Source organism: Bufo bufo, chromosome 11, assembly GCF_905171765.1.
Source record: "Bufo bufo chromosome 11, aBufBuf1.1, whole genome shotgun sequence".
NCBI lineage: Eukaryota > Metazoa > Chordata > Amphibia > Anura > Bufonidae > Bufo > Bufo bufo.
Genome location: NC_053399.1, coordinates 94,174,773 through 94,198,172, shown reverse-complemented (window position 1 = coordinate 94,198,172; position 23,400 = coordinate 94,174,773). Strand labels below are relative to the sequence as shown.

The 23,400-nt window shown below is 42.5% G+C and overlaps 2 protein-coding genes across 2 annotated transcripts in view; both read left to right on the top strand.

Moving 5' to 3' along the window:
- The window catches only part of LOC120981568, a 181,721-nt gene that overhangs the window by 86,090 nt on the left and 72,231 nt on the right, over positions 1–23,400 (top strand). The window contains exons 3-4 of the mRNA XM_040411106.1: positions 734–991; positions 3,405–3,662. Of these exons, the coding sequence (XP_040267040.1) occupies positions 734–991; positions 3,405–3,662 (516 nt within the window). The remainder of the gene's footprint in view (positions 1–733; positions 992–3,404; positions 3,663–23,400) is intronic.
- Positions 9,691–17,777, top strand: LOC120982117 (high affinity immunoglobulin gamma Fc receptor I-like). Its single transcript, XM_040412065.1, has 6 exons — positions 9,691–10,190; positions 10,270–10,398; positions 12,283–12,354; positions 15,536–15,561; positions 17,196–17,286; positions 17,328–17,777. Exons 1-6 carry the CDS (start codon positions 9,974–9,976, stop codon positions 17,336–17,338), a joined length of 546 nt encoding a protein of 181 aa, XP_040267999.1. The 5' UTR covers positions 9,691–9,973; the 3' UTR covers positions 17,339–17,777.

Sequence of the window (23,400 nt, the reverse complement as noted above, 5' to 3'; positions counted from 1 at the left end):
TTATTTCAATAAAGTTGAGGAAACCTTCACTGAAAAGATTACTTTTCAGTTTTCTGGCTTTTGGTCGAGTTCTCCCTTCAAGGGTTTCTGTGGGATTTTCATATTGATGGCTTACCCTCAAGATAGGTCATCAATATGAAATTGGTTGTGGCCTGACACCCGACACCTCCACCGATCAGCTGTTTGAGGAAGCTACGGCGATCACCACAGCTCCGGTGAGGGCCGTGTCCTCCTTGCAGCACAGTGCCTTTCATTAAATAGAAGCTGTGCCCAGTATTGCAGCTCAGCTCCACGACCTCTTAATACAGCTTACCAGGGTGCCAGGAGTCAGACCCTCACCAACCTGGTAATCAGGATAAGACATCAATATGAAAATCCCAGAAAACACCTTTAACAAACACCAACCAGAAAAAACTTGGGGGCAGGCTGACAATATTCTAATATGTATGGGGTAAGGATGAGCGAATCGATTCTGAACTAAAATGATTGGATTCCGTTTTTGAGAAATTCGGAACCAAAGTTTTCCTGATTTCCTTAAGACGAACCATATAAAATTACACGTAGAGCCATTTTACTTTGAGAATTGGCAGGGAAATACCAGGAGAGAGGAAAAAGAAGGATGATCACATGACACTGGGAAGAAGAAAGGGGGAGAGATTGCCCTGATTGGTTCTCGGAAAATCCATTTGAAGACTGTCTACAATTCCTCAGTGTAATACATGATGTCTTATAGGAGCCTCCAACAGACCTGTGGTGACCTTCACTCCAAACTACAAGAAGATATTCACAACGGAGTCTATAACAATGACCTGTGATGTGGACTCTACTAAAGGAGAAGACCTGAATTATATATGGTACAAAGACCATGTGCAAGTGCACAGTGGAAAATCCTATACAATACAAAATGCCGGAACATCACACAGTGGAAATTACGGATGTCAGACCAGTACTGGAGAAAGAAGCGACCCCGCTAGACTGGATGTTAGTAATGGTGAGTAATTCCACCAGTTCACTAACTGCTACAGAGTGAATGTTGTGATTTATTGTTAATGTACCAATTTCCTTATGCACTAGTTATCAGTAATGGTTGTCTATGGGCAGTAATTAGTTAAAACTGGCAATCTTGGTGCAATTGCCTGGGTGATGGGCTGGTTCCACCCCCTTGCTGAGCAGGCCTAGAGAAAGGGCACGTTAGTGTGAGCTGCTTAAAGCTAGACCTAGTCCAGGGAACCTTCATCCCGAGACTGAAAGATGCAACAAAAAACCTACTGAACAGAGAGACTACCCCTGAGAGAAAGAGAACCGACATTTTGAATGGTTTAGATCTACTTTCAAGGTTGTGCTTGGATAAAGACAGTAAGGTAACGCTTGTTTATGGCAAAACACTTTAGTACATGTGGAAAGTTATTGGGAAAAGCTTACTCTGGAATATACCTCAGAACTGTGCCTATTGCTGCTATATGTACTGCAACTCCCATCATCTATTCAGCAAAGAGACTTTATGTATTGTATCCAAATGGGCTTGGTCATTGACTTCCCCATCCATTTCCCATTATGGACTGCCACCAAAAAAGATACCACCTTCATCTTTGCCACTATCACAACTACTTTCCCCCTCCTGGGATTGCTGCATACACAGCAGGTAATAAGAGATCATACACGTCCCCTCGTCTTATACACAGCAGGTAACAGGACTGATAAGAGATCATACACATCCCCTCGTCTTATACACAGCAGGTAACAGGACTGATAAGAGATCATACACGTCCCTTCGTCTTATACACAGCAGGTAACAGGACTGATAAGAGATCATACACGTCCCTTCGTATTATACACAGCAGGTAACAGGACTGATAAGAGATCATACACGTCCCCTTGTCTTATACACAGCAGGTAACAGGACTGATAAGAGATCATACATGTCCCTCGTCTTATACACAGCAGGTAACAGGACTGATAAGAGGTCATACACGTCCCTTCGTATTATACACCAGGTAACAGGACTGATAAGAGGTCATACACGTCCCCTCGTCTCATACACAGCAGGTAACAGGACTGATAAGAGATCATACACGTCCCCTCGTCTCATACACAGCAGGTAACAGGACTGATAAGAGATCATACACGTCCCCTTGTCTTATACACAGCAGGTAACAGGACTGATAAGAGATCATACATGTCCCTCGTCTTATACACAGCAGGTAACAGGACTGATAAGAGATCATACACGTCCCCTCGTCTTATACACAGCAGGTAACAGGACTGATAAGAGATCATACACGTCCCCTCGTCTTATACACAGCAGGTAACAGGACTGATAAGAGATCATACACGTCCCCTTGTCTTATACACAGCAGGTAACAGGACTGATAAGAGATCATACACGTCCCCTCCTCTTATACACAGCAGGTAACAGGACTGATAAGAGATCATACACGTCCCCTCGTCTTATACACAGCAGATAACAGGACTGATAAGAGATCATACACGTCCCCTCGTCTTATACACAGCAGGTAACAGGACTGATAAGAGATCATACACGTCCCCTCGTCTTATACACAGCAGGTAACAGGACTGATAAGAGATCATACACGTCCCCTCGTCTTATACACAGCAGGTAACAGGACTGATAAGAGATCATACATGTCCCTCGTCTTATACACAGCAGGTAACAGGACTGATAAGAGATCATACACGTCCCCTCGTCTTATACACAGCAGGTAACAGGACTGATAAGAGATCATACACGTCCCCTCGTCTTATACACCGCAGGTAACAGGACTGATAAGAGATCATACACGTCCCCTCGTCTTATACACAGCAGGTAACAGGACTGATAAGAGATCATACACGTCCCCTCGTCTTATACACCGCAGGTAACAGGACTGATAAGAGATCATACACGTCCCCTCGTCTTATACACAGCAGGTAACAGGACTGATAAGAGATCATACACGTCCCCTCGTCTTATACACAGCAGGTAACAGGACTGATAAGAGATCATACACGTCCCCACGTCTTATACACAGCAGATAACAGGACTGATAAGAGATCATACATGTCCCCTCGTATTATACACAGCAGGTAACAGGACTGATAAGAGATCATACACGTCCCCACGTCTTATACACAGCAGATAACAGGACTGATAAGAGATCATACATGTCCCCTCGTATTATACACAGCAGGTAACAGGACTGATAAGAGATCATACACGTCCCCACGTCTTATACACAGCAGGTAACAGGACTGATAAGAGATCATACACGTCCCCTCGTCTTATACACAGCAGGTAACAGGACTGATAAGAGATCATACATGTCCCCTCGTCTTATACACAGCAGATAACAGGACTGATAAGAGATCATACACGTCCCCCTGTCTTATCTTATTATGTATTACAGATTATCTCATCCTGCAGACCCCTCTTTATGTCTATGAAGGAGATGCGATGACGTTACGATGTCACCACTATCCTGGATATGGAGGAAGACAGACAACGTTTTACAAAGAGAACAAAGTCATTTCAGACGGGAGCACTGATAAGGAATTTCATATTAGTAATGTAGACAGGACAAGTGCCGGGAAATACAAATGTACAAAAGAAGTCTATTATCGTTCATCGTCTGCATATGGAGCTGAAGCTTCTGTATCTGTAGAAGGTAAATCCAGGCAGGATGTGCACAAAACAATTGGAGCAACATGTATCCTGACGATTCACTACTGTGTCAGGTTGAGATCAGATTAGCCAAATTTGTGGTGACTTTTCTATCAAATAATAATAATTTATATTTATATAGCACCACCATATTCTGCAGCGCTTTCCAAATTCAGAGGGTTCATGTAGGAACAAAATACATCACAACATAACTGGCTAAGGCTACTTTCACACTCGCGTTTGGTGCGGTAGGGAAGTTGGGAATTGACCTGAAATTCCAGGACAGAGCATTTCAGAGAGTAGGTGTAACTCGAGAAAAGTCTTGAAGACGGGAGTGAGAGGTACGAATTATGGTGGATTTTAATCTTAGATCACTGGCAGAACGGAGAGCACAAATAGGGTGGTAGATAGAGATGTGGGAGGAGATGTATAGAGGTGCAGCACTGTGGAGAGCACGAGTGGGGTGGTAGATGGAAATGAGGGCGGAGATGTGTGGAGGTGAAGCACTGTGGAGAGCACAAGTAGGGTGGTAGACAGAGATCAGGAGGAGATGTATGGAGGAGCAGCACTGTGGAGAGCACAAGTAGGGTGGTAGACGTTAATGAGGGAGGAGATGTATGAAGGTGCAGCACTGTGGAGAGCTCAGGTAGGGTGGTGAATGGAAATGAGGGAGGAGATGTATGGAGGTGCAGCACTGTGAAGAGCACGCGTAGGGTGGTAGACGGTAATGAGGGAGGAGATGTATGGAGGTGCAGCACTGTGGAGAGCACGAGTAGGGTGGTAGACGGTAATGAGGGAGGAGATGTATGGAGGTGAAGTTTGAACTGTATTCTGTGGTGGATGGGCAACCAGTGAAGTGACTGGCACAGGCTAGTACCATCAGTATAAGCGGTGGAAAGATAGATGAGCCAGGCTGCAGCATTTAGGACAAACTGAAGGGGGGGGGGGTTAGTGAGAGGAAATATCCAATGCACTTGATGCTATATATGGTGCATATTTCTTCTAGATTTTGGTGCAGGCTTCACTTTTTATCATGTTTAGGTTACAGCACCTGGGATGATAAAACTATGCCGGGTGAAGAGTTAGGGTGTGTCCACATGTAGTGAGTCTGCAGCGGATCTCCTAACATTTTCTAGTTTTTGCATTTTAAAAGGTGAAATCCGTGTAAAGTACAGTATCCCAAGGGTATTCTGACATGCGGCATATTTAAAATCCACACCCCAATGGAGCCAAAAGCAGCCGTGCTGCACAGAAAGTGACAACTCCTTGAAGTTTGTTAATGACTGTGTCATTTGCCAAGTAATCTTGCATGGCCATTAAAGGGGCTATCCAAGATTTTCAAATTGATGGATAATCATCAGGCTAAGTCATCAATTTCAGATTTGCAGGGGTGTGAATCCTGGCACCCTCACCAAACACTGTAATGCTTGCTAGAACTTTGGGAGTGCTGCATCCTTGCCAAGTACAGTGCTGACTGGTCAATAGTGGCTGTGCTTGGTATTGCAGCTCAGCCCTATTCACTTAAACTGGACTGAGCTGCGCCTAAATCACGTGACAGATGAAAGTGGGGTCACATGGCCTAGGAAGAGGCATAAGCATTCATGGAGTACTATGGCGTCATTGTACAGCAGATTGGTGAGGGTCCCAGGAGTCGCTCCGCTGCCGATCTCACGCTTAGGGTATAGCCACATGGTCAGGTTTCTTGGTGCATTTTTGGAAGCCAAAATCAGGAGTGGATCATAAGGGGGGGAAGGAGGGGAGCATAAATAACAGATACTACTTCTCCATTTTTTGGTTTTAATCTGCTCATGGTTTTGGCTTCCAAAACTGCACCAGAAAACCCGATTGTGTGGCTGTACCTTAAGCCCATTCCGTCTTCTCTATTTCACATGTATCAGTAAAATCGGATTGTGATTTAGGACAGCCCGAATTTGAATTTTTGGGACAATTTTTGAGAAATGTTTTGTACCCGGATGACATGCATAGTCTTCTCTACATTCTCCAATGTTGCTGTATATTATATAGTTAACACTTAGTTTTTTTTCTAGAGCTGTTCACAACTCCGACCATAAAAGTGACCCCACATCCCGTTTTTGAGAAGAATAACATGACCCTAAAATGTGAGACAAGTCTCTATCCTTCCAGACAAAACACACAGATACAATTTGCTTTCTACAGAGGAGGACGAGTTGTTCAGGGATTTGGTGACAAGGACATCTATGATGTCTCCATGGTACAGCTGGAGCATTCTGGGAAATATTCATGTGAAGTGCAAACCACAGATGGAAGAGTGAGGAAGAGAAGTGCAGAGGAACCAATCCAGATAGAAGGCCAGTATGAATACCATGGACCATAAATGAATTCAGTGTTGTTGAAAGCGTAAAAAAATGACTCTATGTAATGTATTTTCCATCTCTTTCACATTTAGAGCTATTCTCACATCCAAATATAAAAGTGACCAGTGAATTTTTCGAAGGAGATGCCTTGACCCTGACTTGTCACACAACTCTTAAACCATACACAAAGCCTACAGAAGTGCAGTTTGCTTTCTACAGAGATGGACAGATGGTAGGGGAATTTGATTCATCTAATAAGTATGAAGTTCAGACTGCTCACCTGGAGCATTCTGGGAATTATACCTGCGAAGTAAGATCCTTAACACACCCTACGAGGAAGATCAGTAATTGGTCTAAAATATTGGTAAAAGGTAAGCATTCCACATGTAAAATAAATTAAAACTTCACCTATGGAACCACCCATGGAAACTGTTGATGTAACACAAGAACGAGATGTTACTCTATAAAGTCATGATACATCAGAGACCACCTAAGGACTACTTTCTTTTCCTTCATCATAAAATGCATGAGTTCTAAGGAAGATGAAATGATCGAAAAACTTGATGGCGGTTGTAAAGCTGTTCATCATCTAATCTAAAAGGATGGGTGCGACTGATTTCTAGTCACTATGGAGCACTACATGTAACTGGCATCATGGCCCCAAAAATAATTTATGGGCCATTTAATATGACAAAATTCTAGGCTTCTGCATTTAAGATGCACTCATACATTTAACCTAGGTGAGCACAGGTGCCATGAGAAGTGGACAACACATGCAAGAGCTTTACAATTGCTAAACAAACAGAATATTGACAGCCACGAAAACCTAGCACGTGGTGTTCTGACAGCGGGTGGCAGATGAGTAATAAATACTGAATTGTGCTGTTAGTATGAGATGGAAATAAAATCATCCTCGCAGGTTTAAGGTTACTAGTTTAGTAAAATGGTTAATGTCAGCATCACTGATAATCTAATGAATCAGTGGTATTAATGTCAGAATCACTGGTGGTCTGGTGTATCAATGTGGTTAATGTCAGAATCACTGGTGGTCTACTGTATCGGTTTGGTTAATGTCAGCATCTCTGGTGGTCTAGTGTATCGGTTTTATTAATGTCAGGATCACTGGTGGTCTGGTGTATCAATGTGGTTAATGCCATCATCCCTACTTGTTCAGAATACTTTAGTATTAGTATTTAGTATTACTTTAGTATTAGTATTTAGGTTTAGTGGTGGCATATAACTGAGTATAAAAGAAATACCCTGGGGATCCTCCTTGGGTGTTGCACAATATGATGGTGAGGGACATGAGTAATAGCAGGACTGATAACAAATGTTTTAGGACTGATTCACATGTGTTGGCCGCATCTTCTGGACCGACCGCGACTTCCTTGACCTGAACTAATTGCATCGTAGCGTTTTATGATACAGTCAGTTCCTATGTGATCGCAGGTCTAATGTACTGTGCTCAGATGATGATGTTAATGCAACATTCCTGACGGTCCAGTGGTATTTACCATAGAAATTATCTGGAGGGTCTACAACCAAAATGTAAAAAATAGATAAAAATAATGCCATAAAAAAGATGAAAGATTAGTATCATCCTCCATTCCACACTCAGAAGCCAAATATAGTGACTGACCAGTCCTGTGGTAACTGCCTACTTATTATCCCAAGCGATGCTTATGCAAAAGAAACAGGTCATTAAAGGAGTTCTCTGGGAATAGTTTAAAGTGGCCGCCTGCATCCTGTCCTAGGATGTGAGTAGCTCTTGGTGTCATCACTTGCAGATCTGTCTAGGGTAGTGGGAAGGGGGGGCTCACTACACTAATCTACAATAGATGGTAAAGATGTGATCCTGCCTATGATATGTCATCCTGACCAAACAACCTGACAACACATGCAAGTGCCAGAGCGTAATGTGTAAGGAGGCCCCGACCCCTCAGACATCTAGACAGCTCTGCAACTGGTGGCACTCAGACCTACTCACATTCTAGGACAGGTCGTTGGTGGATCCTTTTAAATCATTCTTGGTGGATCCTTTTAATGCTTTTCTCAAGCTCAGGGATCTGAGTTTGATGCTAATTAATAGCAACCTGTTCTCCTGCAACTTCTCCCTTCTATAACTGCTGGGATCAGAGTTAACCACAATCCTGGCCATTTAGCTTCTTAGCTGCAGAAGTCTATACTGACAGTAGCATCTAAGGGGTTTTACAGGCAGCTCCCTCTGTCAGCCCATCAGCACCCCTGCAATACAAACATAGGTTGGCAAAGTGCGGATGTGGCAGCCATAAGCTTACAAATGGCACCCATCGTTTGCCATGTATCGGAGCCTATTAAGACTCTGCTTTAGGCAGGACCTAATAGTCATTAGTTAACCATACACTGACAGACATAACACATAACAGTAGAGAAGTATTGCAGGAATACTGAAGCGGCAAAAGGATTGCACAGCTAAATACCCTAGTGGGGCTAAAAAAATGTGAATAGAAAAGACCTCACATAAAACCTAGCAACATTTTTTAAAATAGTTTTAATTAGAAATCCATTTTTCCCTTACACGCTTTTATTTTTGAAAAAATATAAAAGAGTAAAAAAAAACTACACATAATTAACCTTGCCATTTTTGTAAAGACTCATACTACATAACAACCACTCATTTATCTTGCATGGTAGGAAGCACCATAAAAAAAAAATAAAAGAAGAAGAACAATTAGCTTCTATTTTGGTCCCCCCCCCCCCCCCCCAAAAAAAAAAGAGTAAGAAGTGATTAAAAACTCAGATGTGTATCCCTGAAAGATTCCAATAAGAATTAGTCCAGCACAAAAGTTCTCATTGAACTCTGTTGATGGAATAATAATAATAAAAAAGGTATTGCTTTTGAAAAGCGATGAAACAAAACAAAAAGTTATTTTGTAAAAAAAAGTGAATTTCTTGTGCAAAAGTAGTAAGACATAAAGCAGATATAAATTTCATATCTTCATAATGACCTTTACAATAAAGTTAGCATCTTATTGATACAGAGTGCTAAACTGCATAAACATGTAAAAAAAATTGTCAAATTGCATTTTTTTTTTCATTTGCTCGCTCTCCCCCCCAAAAAAAAATCTTTAAAAAAAACTGTAAATTGTATGCAACGCAAAATGGTTCCTAAAAACTACAACTCCTACAAACTTCAAAATCTTATGTAACATTGCTGAAAAAATAAAGTTAAGATTGCTGAAACACAGAAGAGGAAAAAGTGTATTTGTCCGTAGGGTTAAAATTTGTCACGAAGGGGGTCACACAACTGAGTTATGTCCCAACTATATTTACTTAAGACTAGAGGTGGGACCACACCTATATCAGAATACTGCTGCTGAAGTGAAGGAGAACATGCCGCACATGTGCCGCATGCTCTCCATTCACTGCTATGGGAGTTCAGAAAATAGCCGAGCGAGGCCACTTAGCTATTTTTGGAACTCCTATAGCAGTGAAGGTTAGCGCATCGTACATGCACAGTCACCTCTCCATTCACCGCTATGGGACTACTGGAAATAGCCCAGCGTTGGCTCAGCTTTTTCTGAAAGTTCCATAGTGTTCAATTGAGGGGTGACCATGCATGCACAATGCACTCGCCTTCATTTCAGGGGGCCCATTTTGGACAAAGGAGTTGTTCCCAAAGGTGGGACTCACACCTATCTGACATTGGTGGCATATCCTAGTCATATGCTATCAATGTCTGAGATTGGAATACCCTTTTAAAATGTATTATTGTTTTTTAACAAAATGGAAACAGGAAATGATGTCATCCAAAAAGGACCACCCCACCACCACAGGGAGTCCTCCTTGATATTCACATCAAGTAAAATTCACCATCATTCTCGACACCTTCTCTCCATTTTTCACATCTTTTTTTTTATATATATTTTTTTCTTCTCTAGAGCTCTTCTCCCCTCCAGTACTGAAAGTATCTCCAGAGTTGGTCAACCAGGGGGAGAACATGATTCTAACTTGTGACACAAATCTTAGTGAACATAGGCAGACTACAGAACTGCAGTACGCCTTCTACAGAGACGTAGAAAACATTCAGGGGTTCAACTCTTCTAATATATATGAGGCTAAATTCATAAAGGAGGAAAATTCTGGGACATATACATGTGAGATACAAGCATCAAACGGCAGTGTAAAGAAGAGGAGTAAGGAAGTTCAGATAGAAGGTGAGCAGCAGCCATCATCCTGTTCTGGTCACTTGTGTCAACTGAGTGTTATCTAATGATGGATTGTGTCCCTCCATAGTGTCATATGACTTTATGATCAAACTATCTGTAAGTTTGGGGCTGTTTCTACTCATCGTCATCATCTCTATCTTTGTGTATGTATACAATAAACGCCGATCATCCAACAATAACCCTCAGCCACCAACAGGTAATTATTATTAGAAGCTATTCGTTATACTAAAGTTACAGTAAGTTCATAAACTTTGGAGTTTAGTTGATCTCTTCGGGTCCATTTACACGTCCGCAACCGTTCCACAATTTTGCGGAATGGTTGCAGACCCATTCATTTTCAATGCATTTGCGGATCCGCGCTTCCGCATCCGTGCTGCCCCTTCCGCAAAAAAATAGAACATGTCCTATTCTTGTCCGTAATTGCGGACAAGATTAGGCATTTTCTATTATAGTCCCGGCGATGTGCGGTCCGCAAATTGAGGAATGCACATTGCCTGTGTCCGTGTTTTGCGGATCCGCAAAACACTTACTGAAGTGTGAATTGACCCTTAGGCTGGTCACCTACACGCCATTCAGTTTTGTCATTGTGGGTTATCCACATAATCTTAAGCAGTTTCGATAGCCTTTTTTAAAACAGAATAGGATCACAATACATGGTACATGTTTCTCCTTAACCTGAATGCACAACCTCTAGTGAAATAACAAATATTAATGAGCTGTAGTGCATCCAGAAAATACTGAACAACTTTAATGATCACTGGCTGTGGAAGCACGGTGCCAACCAACTGGTTTGACCTTGGGCTATACCTAAGGCCTCATACACACAAATGTGTGCTGCCTATGCCATGCATTGGGGACCCCACCATTCATGTGGCTGGCGCTGATGGATTAAACTTGAGTGGGTCCGCGATCCATTCACACAGCAAAAAAAATAGAGAATGTTCTATTTTTTTGAGGTGCGGAGGCACGGAGCGAAATGCCACGGAAGCACTCCGTAGTACTTCTGTGGCCTTGCGCTCTTTGCCTCCACACCATATCTTATGGATTGCAGACCCGTTCTGTGAAACAGTGCGCACATGGCTGGTGCTCATATATTGCAGACCTGCTGTGTGTTGGGCTGCAATACGGGCATGGTCCTCACACGTTCGTGTGCATGAGCCCTAAGGGTGTTCTCCTGACAATCCCCTAGTACTCACCCTTTAACTCCTATACAGAGATCTGGAATTTTGTGTAGGAGAGCCACCAGGCCGCTATGTTCTGGAGTAGCCCTGGCATAGCTGACAGCTGACTGACTGGGCACCAAGGGGTTAGGCAAAACTTATAGTCAGAAACAGGGCGAGGTCAAGATAGGCAGAGTTCTTGCGAATCCGTGAAACAAGTCCAAGGTCAGGGCAGGCAGCAAAGGGTCAATACGGTAATTAACCACAGGTCAGGTCAGCAGAGGGTCAGAATCAGGAATTAGATAGAGGTCAGCACATAAGCAGACAAAAGAAACTGCATACCTTACACAGGGACTAGCAAACTATATACACCTTAGAGAAAGGCACCTAAAATACTCAGGGATGACCAGCTACAGGTGGGGGGAAGGATTACAGTGCATGTGCTGGCCATTAAAGAGCCAAAGGGATTGTGTGTGGGCATCCTAGAGACAGGGTGGAGAGGCCTACGCTGGCAGAAGGCAGGCCAAAGTTGCAACATGGGACTCCAACGGCCAGGCCCACTGTGGGAGGATAGTGGATGACCAGTGGGTAAGCTAAGGGGTAAGTAACATGGTGCTCGTGCCCGCTTGGGACAGCAGGTTTCCATTGCAACAACAACATATGCTTAAAAAAAAGTGTTCATATTAATTTTAATGGTGTTGATAATGGATTAGGAGTCCAAGAGAGGTCAGTGATGCATCGAATCGTATGTGGCAAGGTGTTCAAGCAAAGATTTAATCTAAAGATCATCCAGAATAGTTCCCAATGGGACACATTTTGTCTATGGCCTACAGATAGCTTAGGCTTAGAGATGGGTTGTAAATAATAACTATTAATTATTATTTTCTAAGTTGAAACTTATTGAGCCATTTCTTTTTCAGCTGATGACAGTAAATACACCGCCGTATCTCGAGTTACTTCTACGAAACTTGACAAGACTAATAGTCCACAAAGTAAGCGTAGTATTTTCACCAATTCTTTATATATGCCTCCACCATCCAATTTGTTGAAATATTGCTTGAGGTTAAAATTTAGGATATATTAATTCCCTAAATGTGTAATCATCCAGAAACAACTGCACCCCAGACAGTAGCTCTTCTCACGGACCTCCTTGAACTGAAGGCTGTATTAGACCCCGCAGATTATGCAGACGATTGTCGGGAGGGAAGCATTCCTTCCCGGCAATCGCCTGCTCGCCAGTGGAGGAGACTATCGTTCTTCCCTGACTAGTTGCAGATCTTGATTAGACAGCACAGTCTGCCGCTGGCAAACAATAATTTTTAAATAAAAAAATCTGGTTTGCCTGATGAACGAGCGTTTGATTGTTCATTGGTAAATCGGCGGCAGTATTACACTTCCAGATCATGACAAATGAGTGTTGCTACGAATGCTCATTGGCAATGATCTGGCAGACTATCTGCCAGTCTAGTACAGGCTTTACTGTTTAGTTCCTTGCCTTGTTTGCTTGCCTGGTCACCCCTGTCCTTGGACTATCTATAAAAGCCTTGGCTTGATCTTTCTTCCTTTCCAGGGTATTCTGCCTCCCATCTTAAGAGCATTTAACATGGGTTGATGATCGGTAATAGACACTTGAAGGGATGTTCGGCCAATCAGAAAAAAAAGTGTTGGCTGGCATCACATCTCCCATATAAACAGGAAATGTGCTGGTATGGGGGAGGGGGTGAATGGTTGTAGTAACAGTATCCATCAGCCTCTGTAAAGTCTTTTTAAATGAGCACCAATCAACTTGTATATTGTCAATCAAGGCTCATTAAGGCTTCGTATCGCGCCTTCTAAGAGCACCCTCAGTCTAGCTCTTTGCTCCTGTTCTGCCTCACACTACAAACCGTTACCGCTTATTGTATCCTGAACCAGGGCTTGCCTCAATACACATCATCTATCCAGAGTGTTTCAGCCATTCGACTCCGACTTAGTCACTTGGGTATTTCTTTTGTAGATTTACTGCAGAGAATGTGACTGTATACTGATAACCAGCCACGCAAACGGGGGCATAACTATAGGGGAAGCGGCTGCTTTTGGGGCCCAAACTCAGAAGGGGCCCACCTAGGATGATTAGAAGATTTTACTGTCAGAGCCCTCTCAACAGTATTATACAATGACATTATACACAGAGTAGGAAGCAGACTGGGTGGGTACTGGATCTCTTCTGAGAGAGCAATCTTGACTAGTCACAGGAGGAGGTGGTTGCAAAGAAGTTGTTGAGGGGGCCCATTTCAAAAATTTGCTGTGGGGCCCATTCATTTCTAGTTACGTCACTGCACTAAGACATTTCTCCGACATCTCCCATTCTCCTTTTATACCTTCTATCTACAATATCATTACAAGCTAGTTTATCTCACGTGAACCAAGAACAGAACATAAGAAAAGTTGCGTGGTACCGTGTCGGCCAGAAGAATCTATGGGAAGTTAAATAATGTGTGTTAAAAAGGACAAAAGTATCATAGAAGTAATTTTACGAAAAAAATACAGTGACAAATAAACAAATACACCCAATCCTAACTAAACAATCAAAAAAGACTGAATAAAAAAAAAAACTGACATGTAATCTGCAACAAAATTGCAGTCCTTAATCAATGTTCACTAATTGCTCTGCGGTCTTTGTTGTGAGGTGGGCACCTTTTACAATTCACTGAAAACCATGCAAAAATTGAAAACCGCGTTGCTTGGAACAGGAATAAGTTCATATTTAGGAGTAAAAAAGGAGTGTCTTTGCGATGTTATTCCTCAGTATCCTGTGTGGATTATCACAAAAGTCGGTGCTCTAATCTCCTAGAGAACAGAAGAAATGGGCCGATATAGTGAAGTACTGTCAACTGAGTTGGAGGCGAAACCCGGGTCTGGCATTTGATGAGAGGACGTGCACATTTTATATGATTGTTGTTTTATGGATCATGTGAGTAGAATAAATCCTTGTATTTAAAATCAGTTGACAGTACTTCACTATGTCGGCCCATTTCTTCTGCTCTCTAGGAGATTAGAGCACCGACTTTTGTGATAATCCACACAGGATACTGAGGAATAACATCGCAAAGACACTCCTTTTTTACTCCTAAATGTGAACTTATACCTGTTCTGAGCAGCGCGGTTTTCTATTTTTGCATTATTCATAGATGTAATACCTTCTGTGGTATGGGCCGAAAACTAGGGCAATTATTGGGGTGGAAGGTTCCTAGAAATGCCCGTTCCAGATAAGTGCCCTGGGTACTGCCAACCACCCGATAAACGACCACCAGTTCTTTGGGTAAAATAATTATTAATACAGACAATGAAACCATAATTTCTGGGCAGAAGATCATTCTGCTTTATCAGCAATCTGCCAGCCAGAAACTATGAATCAGCATCAGGGCAAGTGATTCCAGTAAAGATTGTCCATATACATGTAAATACAGCTCTCACCTCCACTCATGATCAGGTAATTATCAAGAACAAATGGTTCAATGCCTTCCAGGTCTGCACATGTACAGGGGCCTTTACATCTGAATTTATTACCCCACTACATAGATACAGTCTTCTTGCCTTCCCCATTAGACTGACTTCAGATCTCCGAAGTTTCTAAACCTTAAACTCCATCGTCCGTCCACGTGTAATAATAACCTCAGTTCTATGGCTCTAGCTTATCTTATTAATGAATCATTAAAGGAATGTTCATATTGATGGCCTCAGCATACGTCATCAATATGTGATTGGTGGGGTCTGACTCCCGGTACCTCCGCTGATCAGATGTTTGAAGAGGCCATCAATATGAAAATCCCATAAAAACCCATAACACAATGGTCCAGATTTACAGTGTCTACACCAAAATCTGACTAAAAAGTGGCACAAATTGTCACATCAGGGTTCTAATCTTTTTTACTAATGTGCTTGGCAAGGTTTGGGGCTTAGCAGAAAGGGCAAGGTCTAAGATGTGCCAATGCTAGAATACTTCTGTCCTTTTTAACACGTCAACTGAACTAAGAACAGTCCCTAAATCTGATCGACATCTGCTCATTTCCCAGTGCCCATGTCTGAAGAAACATCTGAACTCCGATGTATGACTATGTCCCAGTTGTCCAGGCCTATCTTCATACCATAAAAAAAAATATTAAAAAGTTATTTTTATTGTAGGTTTTCTAGGTTCTGTTTCAAAAGACAACGAATCTGTAAGTACTACGCACGACTGAACCATTATTCACTTTTTGTCTGCTTTTTTTTATAATATTCATGTTTGTTACTGAATGTCATGTTAAAATAATTCTTCAGGTTATACCCATCATACCAATACCTAAAGTGCGTCTGTTTTTTGTTGTTATATATCTGTACTTTATGCTCAAAATTTTTTACTATACTTTCTAATACTATTTTTTAATCTTGTTAAAGGATTACTATTTTACAATCTTATTTTAAATGTATAATGTATTAGCCTACTCCTGTATGCTAGCACACAATGCTGTGTCTCTATTACACAGGCAGCTCTTAGAGCAACGCTATGTGCAATAACAGCAGGATTACTGAACAGGTAGCCATGGCGTCCTTTGTAGGTCCCACAGTCTACAATCAAAGTAAGTTCCCTTTGATCATGCCGTGGTCACGGACTGTGATGATCAAAGTGTTGGCAGCCAGGATTGCAGTTTTCTCTAGCCCCCACTGTGGAGCAGGAACATGCTCTAAGAACCAGAGCTGTTAAAGGAGTTGTCCTGGAATTGGAAATTGATGGCCTATCTTCAGGGTAGGTCATCAAATATTCGATTGGCAGGGGTCAAACACCCTGGATCACCAATGATCTGCTCTCTGAAAAGGCATATTAAGTGCCGCAGCCTCTTTGTAGGCCACGTGACGTCATGTTTATTGGTCACTTCGCCTAGGTACGGCTCAGTCCCATTCATGTAATTATGGCTGAGCTGCAATATGAAGCACATCCACTATCCAATGGACAGCACTGTGCTTGGTAAGCTACAGTATAAGGGGGGCTGCAGGACTTATGGGAGCTCTAATCGGCTCCACGGCTTTCTCGAACAGCTAATCCTCGGGGATGTTGGGAGTCGGACCCCCCGAATCTCATATTGATAACCTATCAATATCAAAATGTTGTTTTCAGAGTAAAAAAGCACTGGAATCCATTAAACCCTCATAAGACATTGCTGTAGACTGAGGACCTGCACCGCCTGCCATCAAAAAAATACTACAAATGGACCTCCAAATCTGCTGTTTGTGTTGAATTTTTATTGATGTACATTAAATTACACAAAACAACATAGGTCTCCACCACTAATGAGAGACCTCATAACTGAGGTCAGGGGCGGACTGGGAACTGGCCCTAGACAAACCTAAAAGTGGCCCCATGTTGTAGACAGGTCCAACTTGACAGAAGGTGGGTCAACACAAGTTGGCAGGGCCAAACCATAAGGCAGGGACAACAGAAGTAGGCAGGACCATCACTACCATAGTGCAGAACCAAATACTGCCCCAGCAGAACCAAATACCACAATGCAGCAAAAAATACTGCCTTGGTATGAAACTGTATCATTGTCCTTAGGATGGCAATACAGTTGAGTTTCGGAGGGCACCTGTGGCTGCTGGACGGGTAAATAAGTGCCTGATGCTTCTACATTAATTACTACTGAGAGTATCAGATCTTTATGTACCTGGCTGGCGGTCATAAGAAGGACTTGGGTGGGCCCCTGGCATCACACCAGGAAATTTCCCTGTAGGGTCTGAGGCCAGTCCACCCCTGCCTGCAGTTTTATTGTCATGGACCTCTCGCCTATCTAATAAATGTCTTTTCCTTTTGCTGCAGGATGTAGTCTATGTTGTAGAAAACTCCAAGGCTAAACAACAAGTCAAGTTCTCTCAAGAAATGCCTGACACTTCAGATGACATCTATCAGAACATCAACTACTACACATGAAATCCTCTCCAAAATCATCTTAGATCATCTGAAATGTTCTGCTAAGACATCTGCAAGCTCTTAATATGGCACACGACAAGGACAGCTTTTCCCTTATATAAATCGCTAATTACATGAAAGATGTCTTGGTTCGATCTAATTATTGGGTATAACAAGACCAGTGCTCAATACAGAGATTTTCCTTAAAGAATTTCATTTCATTTAACCCTTTCGACCCCGGAGGATTTTTTGACTTTGTTTTTTGCTCCCCGCATTCTTAGAGCCATAACTTTTTTATTTTTCCATTTACATAGTCGTTCGAGGGCTTATCTTTTGCAGAACAAGTTGTACTTTCCAAAGCCACTATTTAATATTGCATAGAATGTAGTGGGAAAAAATTCCAAAGGTGGTGGAATTGGAAAACAAATGCAATTTTGCCACAGTCTATGGCACTCATTATTCAGTAAAACTGACTTGTGATCTTCATTCTCTAGGTCAGTACGAATCCGGCGATATCACACATGTATACTTTTCCTTGCGTTTTGATGCTGAAAATAAAAATAAAACACTTGGAAAAATTGTTGTTTTTTTTTGCTGTCATATTCTGACCCCTATAACTTTATTGATACTTTTCATTGATACCATTCTGGGGCATGTACGGTTTTTTGATCACTTTTTATTTAATTTTTTTGTGGGAGGAGAAGCGACCAAAAAATGAAAAAATCGTCCATTTTGCAGATTTTTTTCATTTAGCCCTTTTCCGTATTGTATTAATACTTTTATATTTTCATAGTACGGGCATTTACGCACGTAGCGATACCCATGATATGTATTTTTTATTTTTTTTACCTTTTTTCTCATTTTGGGGAAAGGGGGGTGATTTAAACTAAAAAACTTTATTTTTATTTATTTTTGAAAAATGTTATAGTTTACATCGTCTACGATGATTTTACTACTTTCCTATGGAGCCCTATTACAGGCAAGGGCTCAATAGGAAAAACTGTGCAGCAGCCTCATGTCATAGACCATGACAGGGGCTGCTGCACACAAGCTCTGGCTCCTCCAATCTCCGCACAGGGGAGCCGGAGCATAACCAGAAGCGCGAGCTTCCGGTTTTCAGCGCGCTTAGATGCCGTGGTCAGGTGTCGGAAAGAGGTTAATAGAGAATGGTGTTAGTGGCAAATTTCGAAATGACTCCATTTAAAAAATCTGCCTGCATCCTCCTGAGAAAATCTGCAACGTCATGGCCACTAGGGGTATTGCTTCTACTTAATTTGCAGTGTGCTGCCTGTTGTCAGGCAACATCCGAGGGCATGTCAGAGCTAGCTGAGATCCTGAGCCTGATAAAAGAACAGCTTCTACACTTTTTCTGAAGGTCACAGCAGCATCTTGCTTTTCTGTGTGATCGCTCCTACAGAGCGATCACAGAACTATCAGAGCTAAAAACAAGGGAAAGGACACCACAGCAGTACAGTGCAGGCAGATTTCACAGAAGGGAGACGTCCCCGGCTTTTTAGAGAAATGCATCTAGCTGGGCAGCTGAATAAATAGGCTGAAAAAGACATTAGGGAAGCCCAAAAGACCTGTTCCTTCACAGTTATGATTGTACAAATCATGCAAATATTTTTGAAAACTTGCTCTACCTTCCTCTGGAACTCCAATTGATTTTCATCTTTACAAACAACGCGACTACGAAACAAATAGCCTAATGGCAATGTGATCTCCTGATCCCATGCACGGTCGTGGCCAAAAGTTTTGAGAATGACACAAATATTAGTTTTCACAAAGTTTGCTGCTAAACTGCTTTTAGATCTTTGTTTCAGTTGTTTCTGTGATGTAGTGAAATATAATTACACGCACTTCATACGTTTCAAAGGCTTTTATCGACAATTACATGACATTTATGCAAAGAGTCAGTATTTGCAGTGTTGGCCCTTCTTTTTCAGGACCTCTGCAATTCGACTGGGCATGCTCTCAATCAACTTCTGGGCCAATTCCTGACTGATAGCAACCCATTCTTTCATAATCACTTCTTGGAGTTTGTCAGAATTAGTGGGTTTTTGTTTGTCCACCCGCCTCTTGAGGATTGACCACAAGTTTTCAATGGGATTAAGATCTGGGGAGTTTCCAGGCCATGGACCCAAAATGTCAACGTTTTGGTCCCCGAGCCACTTAGTTATCACTTTTGCCTTATGGCACGGTGCTCCATCGTGCTGGAAAATGCATTGTTCTTCACCAAACTGTTGTTGGATTGTTGGAAGAAGTTGCTGTTGGAGGGTGTTTTGGTACCATTCTTTATTCATGGCTGTGTTTTTGGGCAAAATTGTGAGTGAGCCCACTCCCTTGGATGAGAAGCAACCCCACACATGAATGGTCTCAGGATGCTTTACTGTTGGCATGACACAGGACTGATGGTAGCGCTCACCTTTTCTTCTCCGGACAAGCCTTTTTCCAGATGCCCCAAACAATCGGAAAGAGGCTTCATCGGAGAATATGACTTTGCCCCAGTCCTCAGCAGTCCATTCACCATACTTTCTGCAGAAGATCAATCTGTCCCTGATGTTTTTTTTGGAGAGAAGTGGCTTTTTTGCTGCCCTTCTTGACACCAGGCCATCTTCCAAAAGTCTTCGCCTCACTGTGCGTGCAGATGCGCTCACACCTGCCTGCTGCCATTCCTGAGCAAGCTCTGCACTGGTGGCACTCCGATCCCGCAGCTGAATCCTCTTTAGGAGACGATCCTGGCGCTTGCTGGACTTTCTTGGACGCCCTGAAGCCTTCTTAACAAGAATTGAACCTCTTTCCTTGAAGTTCTTGATGATCCTATAAATTGTTGATTGAGGTGCAATCTTAGTAGCCACAATATCCTTGCCTGTGAAGCCATTTTTATGCAACGCAATGATGGCTGCACGCGTTTCTTTGCAGGTCACCATGGTTAACAATGGAAGAACAATGATTTCAAGCATCACCCTCCTTTTAACATGTCAAGTCTGCCATTTTAACCCAATCAGCCTGACATAATGATCTCCAGCCTTGTGCTCGTCAACATTCTCACCTGGGTTAACAAGACGATTACTGAAATGATCTCAGCAGGTCCTTTAATGACAGCAATGAAATGCAGTGGAAAGTTTTTTTTGGGATTAAGTTAATTTTCATGGCAAAGAAGGACTATGCAATTCATCTGATCACTCTTCATAACATTCTGGAGTATATGCAAATTGCTTTTATAAAAAGCTTAAGCAGCAACTTTTCCAATTTCCAATATTTATCTAATTCTCAAAACTTTTGGCCCACGACTGTAGTATCTATTTGCACAATGTGTCTAAAACAAGAACAATTGAGGGGTACAAAAATATTCAACATTTTTCAAACTAGCACCTTTGTAATTGTACGTAGTTAAAAATGTTGTGTAGTGTAACAAGGTGTGTGGAAAAGTGCTGGAGGGGTGTATACTTCACCCACAGTCCTCAGCTGGATGAAATACAAAGAATCCACAAAGCTGCATTTGTTTCAGCAAAGTGTAATTTGCTGAAGCTGTTTTGTTCATACGTTGCTGTGGGCTGGATTTATTATTATTTTTGAACAATAGGTAGGTTTGGCAGTGGGACCTACCATTTTACACCCTTACTCCAGCTAGCCTACTCCCCCTAGAGCAGTGTTTCCCAACTAGTGTGCCTCCAGCTGTTGCAAAATTACAACTCCCAGCATGCCTGCACAGCCAAAGGCTGTCCGGGCATGCTGGGAGCTGTAGTTTTGCAACAGCTGGAGGCACACTGGTTGGGAAACACTGCCCTAGAGTAAGGAGATCCTAGGTGTGGCTACTAAGATCACTATATAGTTACATAGTTAATAAAGTTGAAAAAAGACTTAAGTCCATCAAGTTCAACCAAGGGATAGGTGGGGACGCAAATCCCAGAAGGGAGGTGAGACTCAGATTTCGAAACATTTTCATAAGCATAAATGTCATTTACTTTTAAAAATTCATTTAAACCCTTTTTAAAACTGTCCCCTGTTTCTGCTGTGACCACATCCTGAGGAGTCTATTTCGCAGATTCACAGTTCTTACAGTAAAGAAGCTTTGACACTTCTAGAGACTGAACTTTCTCTTCTCCAGTCATAGGCAGTGCCCCCTTATCTTTTGAGGGCATTTTACGTGGAACAGTTTTTCGCCATATTTTTTGTATGGCCCATATATATATTTGTATAGGTTAATCATGTCCCCCCTTAGACGTCTCTTCTCAAGACTAAATAAATGTAATTCTTAAAAAAAAAAATCATAAATAAGACCCTCCATGCCCCTTATCAGTTTAGTCGCTCTCCTCTGTACTTTCCAGCTCCAGGGCATCCTTTTTATGGACTGGTGCCCAGAACTGAACTGCATATTCCAGATGAGGCCGCACCAACGCTTTGTAAAGTGGTAATATTACATCCCTGCCCCGCGAGTCAATGCCACGTTTAATGCATGACAATATCCTGGTAGCCTTATAAGCAGCTGATTGACATTGTATGCTGTAATTTAATCTATGATCTACAAGGACACCCAAATCCTTCTCTATAGGTGACTCTCCCAGTGTTACATCACCTAGGACATATGAAGCACAGAGATTATTACTACCAAGATGCATAACTTTACATTTATCCACATAGAACCTGCCCAATCACTCAGAGTGTCCAAGTCAGCTTGTAGTTTATGGACATCTTCCATGGACTGCACAGTACTACACAGCTTAGTGTCCTCTGCAAAACTAGAAATGGTGCTATTAATCCTGTCCTCAATATCATTAATAAATAAATTACGGTAAATAATAGAGGACCCAGCACTGAACCTTGGGGTACACCACTTATAACCTGGGACCATTCTGAATAGGAATCATTGACCACAACTCTCTGGACACGGTCCTTCAGCCAGTTTTCAATCCAATTACAGACTATACTTTCCAAGCCTATAGACCTTACCTTACCTATTAAACGTCTATGAGGGACAGGATGAAAAGCCTTTGCGAAATCCAGAAACACTACATCCACAGCCGCCCCTCTGTCCAGGTTTCTACTCACCTCCTCATAAAAACAAATCAGGTTAGTCTGACAACTTTTGCTGGTTATCACTTATTATATGATTAACAGTCACATAGTTCTGTATAAAGTCCCTTAATAGTCCTTCAAACATTTTTCCAACAACAGAAGTTAAACTAACTAGTCTATAATCACCTGTGGAGGACCCATATCCTTTTTGAATATGGGTACATTTGCCTTGCGCCAATCACTTGGCACTGTACCAGTACCTAGAGAATTGTAAACATTTTTAAACAGTGTTCTTTCCTTGTGCTGGCATCAGCCTCAGGGAAAGAACTGCGCATGCGCGAGTTTGCGCATCGCTAGATTACGACAATCTATAGTTGATGAAAGGAGGAGATTCGGAGGACATAGGCGGTGCTGGGCTCCTTGTCACGAGGGTGTCGAGGACCACGCCTGACTCCGTTATACCCGGGGTCAGGAAGTCGCAGCGGTTGGCTGCACGCTCTATTTAAGATAGGGCTGTTTTCCTTATGGTAGCTTTCTGGGTTTGCTTAGCAAACCCTTTTGGCTCACTCAGGGATCCGTAGCTCCTTCTCCTCAGCTGTTCCTTGTCCAGCACTCCCAGACCTCCTTATATTTCTCTCTCACACTTCTCTGGTTGCCAGAGATAGAGCTTCCTGCCTGGACATCTATTCTGACCTTCTGGAGCTGTGTTGCTGCGTTCGCTGGTAGTTGGTCCAGTACGCTACCCTCCAGATCCCTGTTGGACCTTTTTGGTTTATTGTGGTCGCCCACCTGGGTGTATGTGTTTGTATGTTTTGTCTGTCCTCTCCCTGGTGTTTCCCTCTTAGTGATAGTGGTGTGGACTAGCGATCCCACCGGCCTGTTCACTATCCAGGGCTCATATTAGGGAAAGCCAGGGTTTAGGCACGCGATCGCCGCACGGGTGAGGAACCCGTCTAGGGACGTCAGGGCAGTCAGGTGCCAGCCGCAAGGTGAGTTAGGGGTCACCACCTTTCCCTCTCCCTTGGGCAGGGCTTTCCCTGTTTTCCTCCCTGTGCGGGTCGTCGGTCATTACACTCCTAAACAGGCGGGCATGGCT

Bases quoted from the DNA above. Each gene is read 5' to 3' on its own strand.
- LOC120982117 (XM_040412065.1), top strand. From the start codon at position 9,974: ATGATTCTAACTTGTGACACAAATCTTAGTGAACATAGGCAGACTACA. The intron at 10,399-12,282 runs GTAATTATTATT...TTTCTTTTTCAG, and splicing joins TAACCCTCAGCCACCAACAG to CTGATGACAGTAAATACACC. The intron at 15,562-17,195 runs GTAAGTACTACG...CTTTTGCTGCAG, and splicing joins TTTCAAAAGACAACGAATCT to GATGTAGTCTATGTTGTAGA.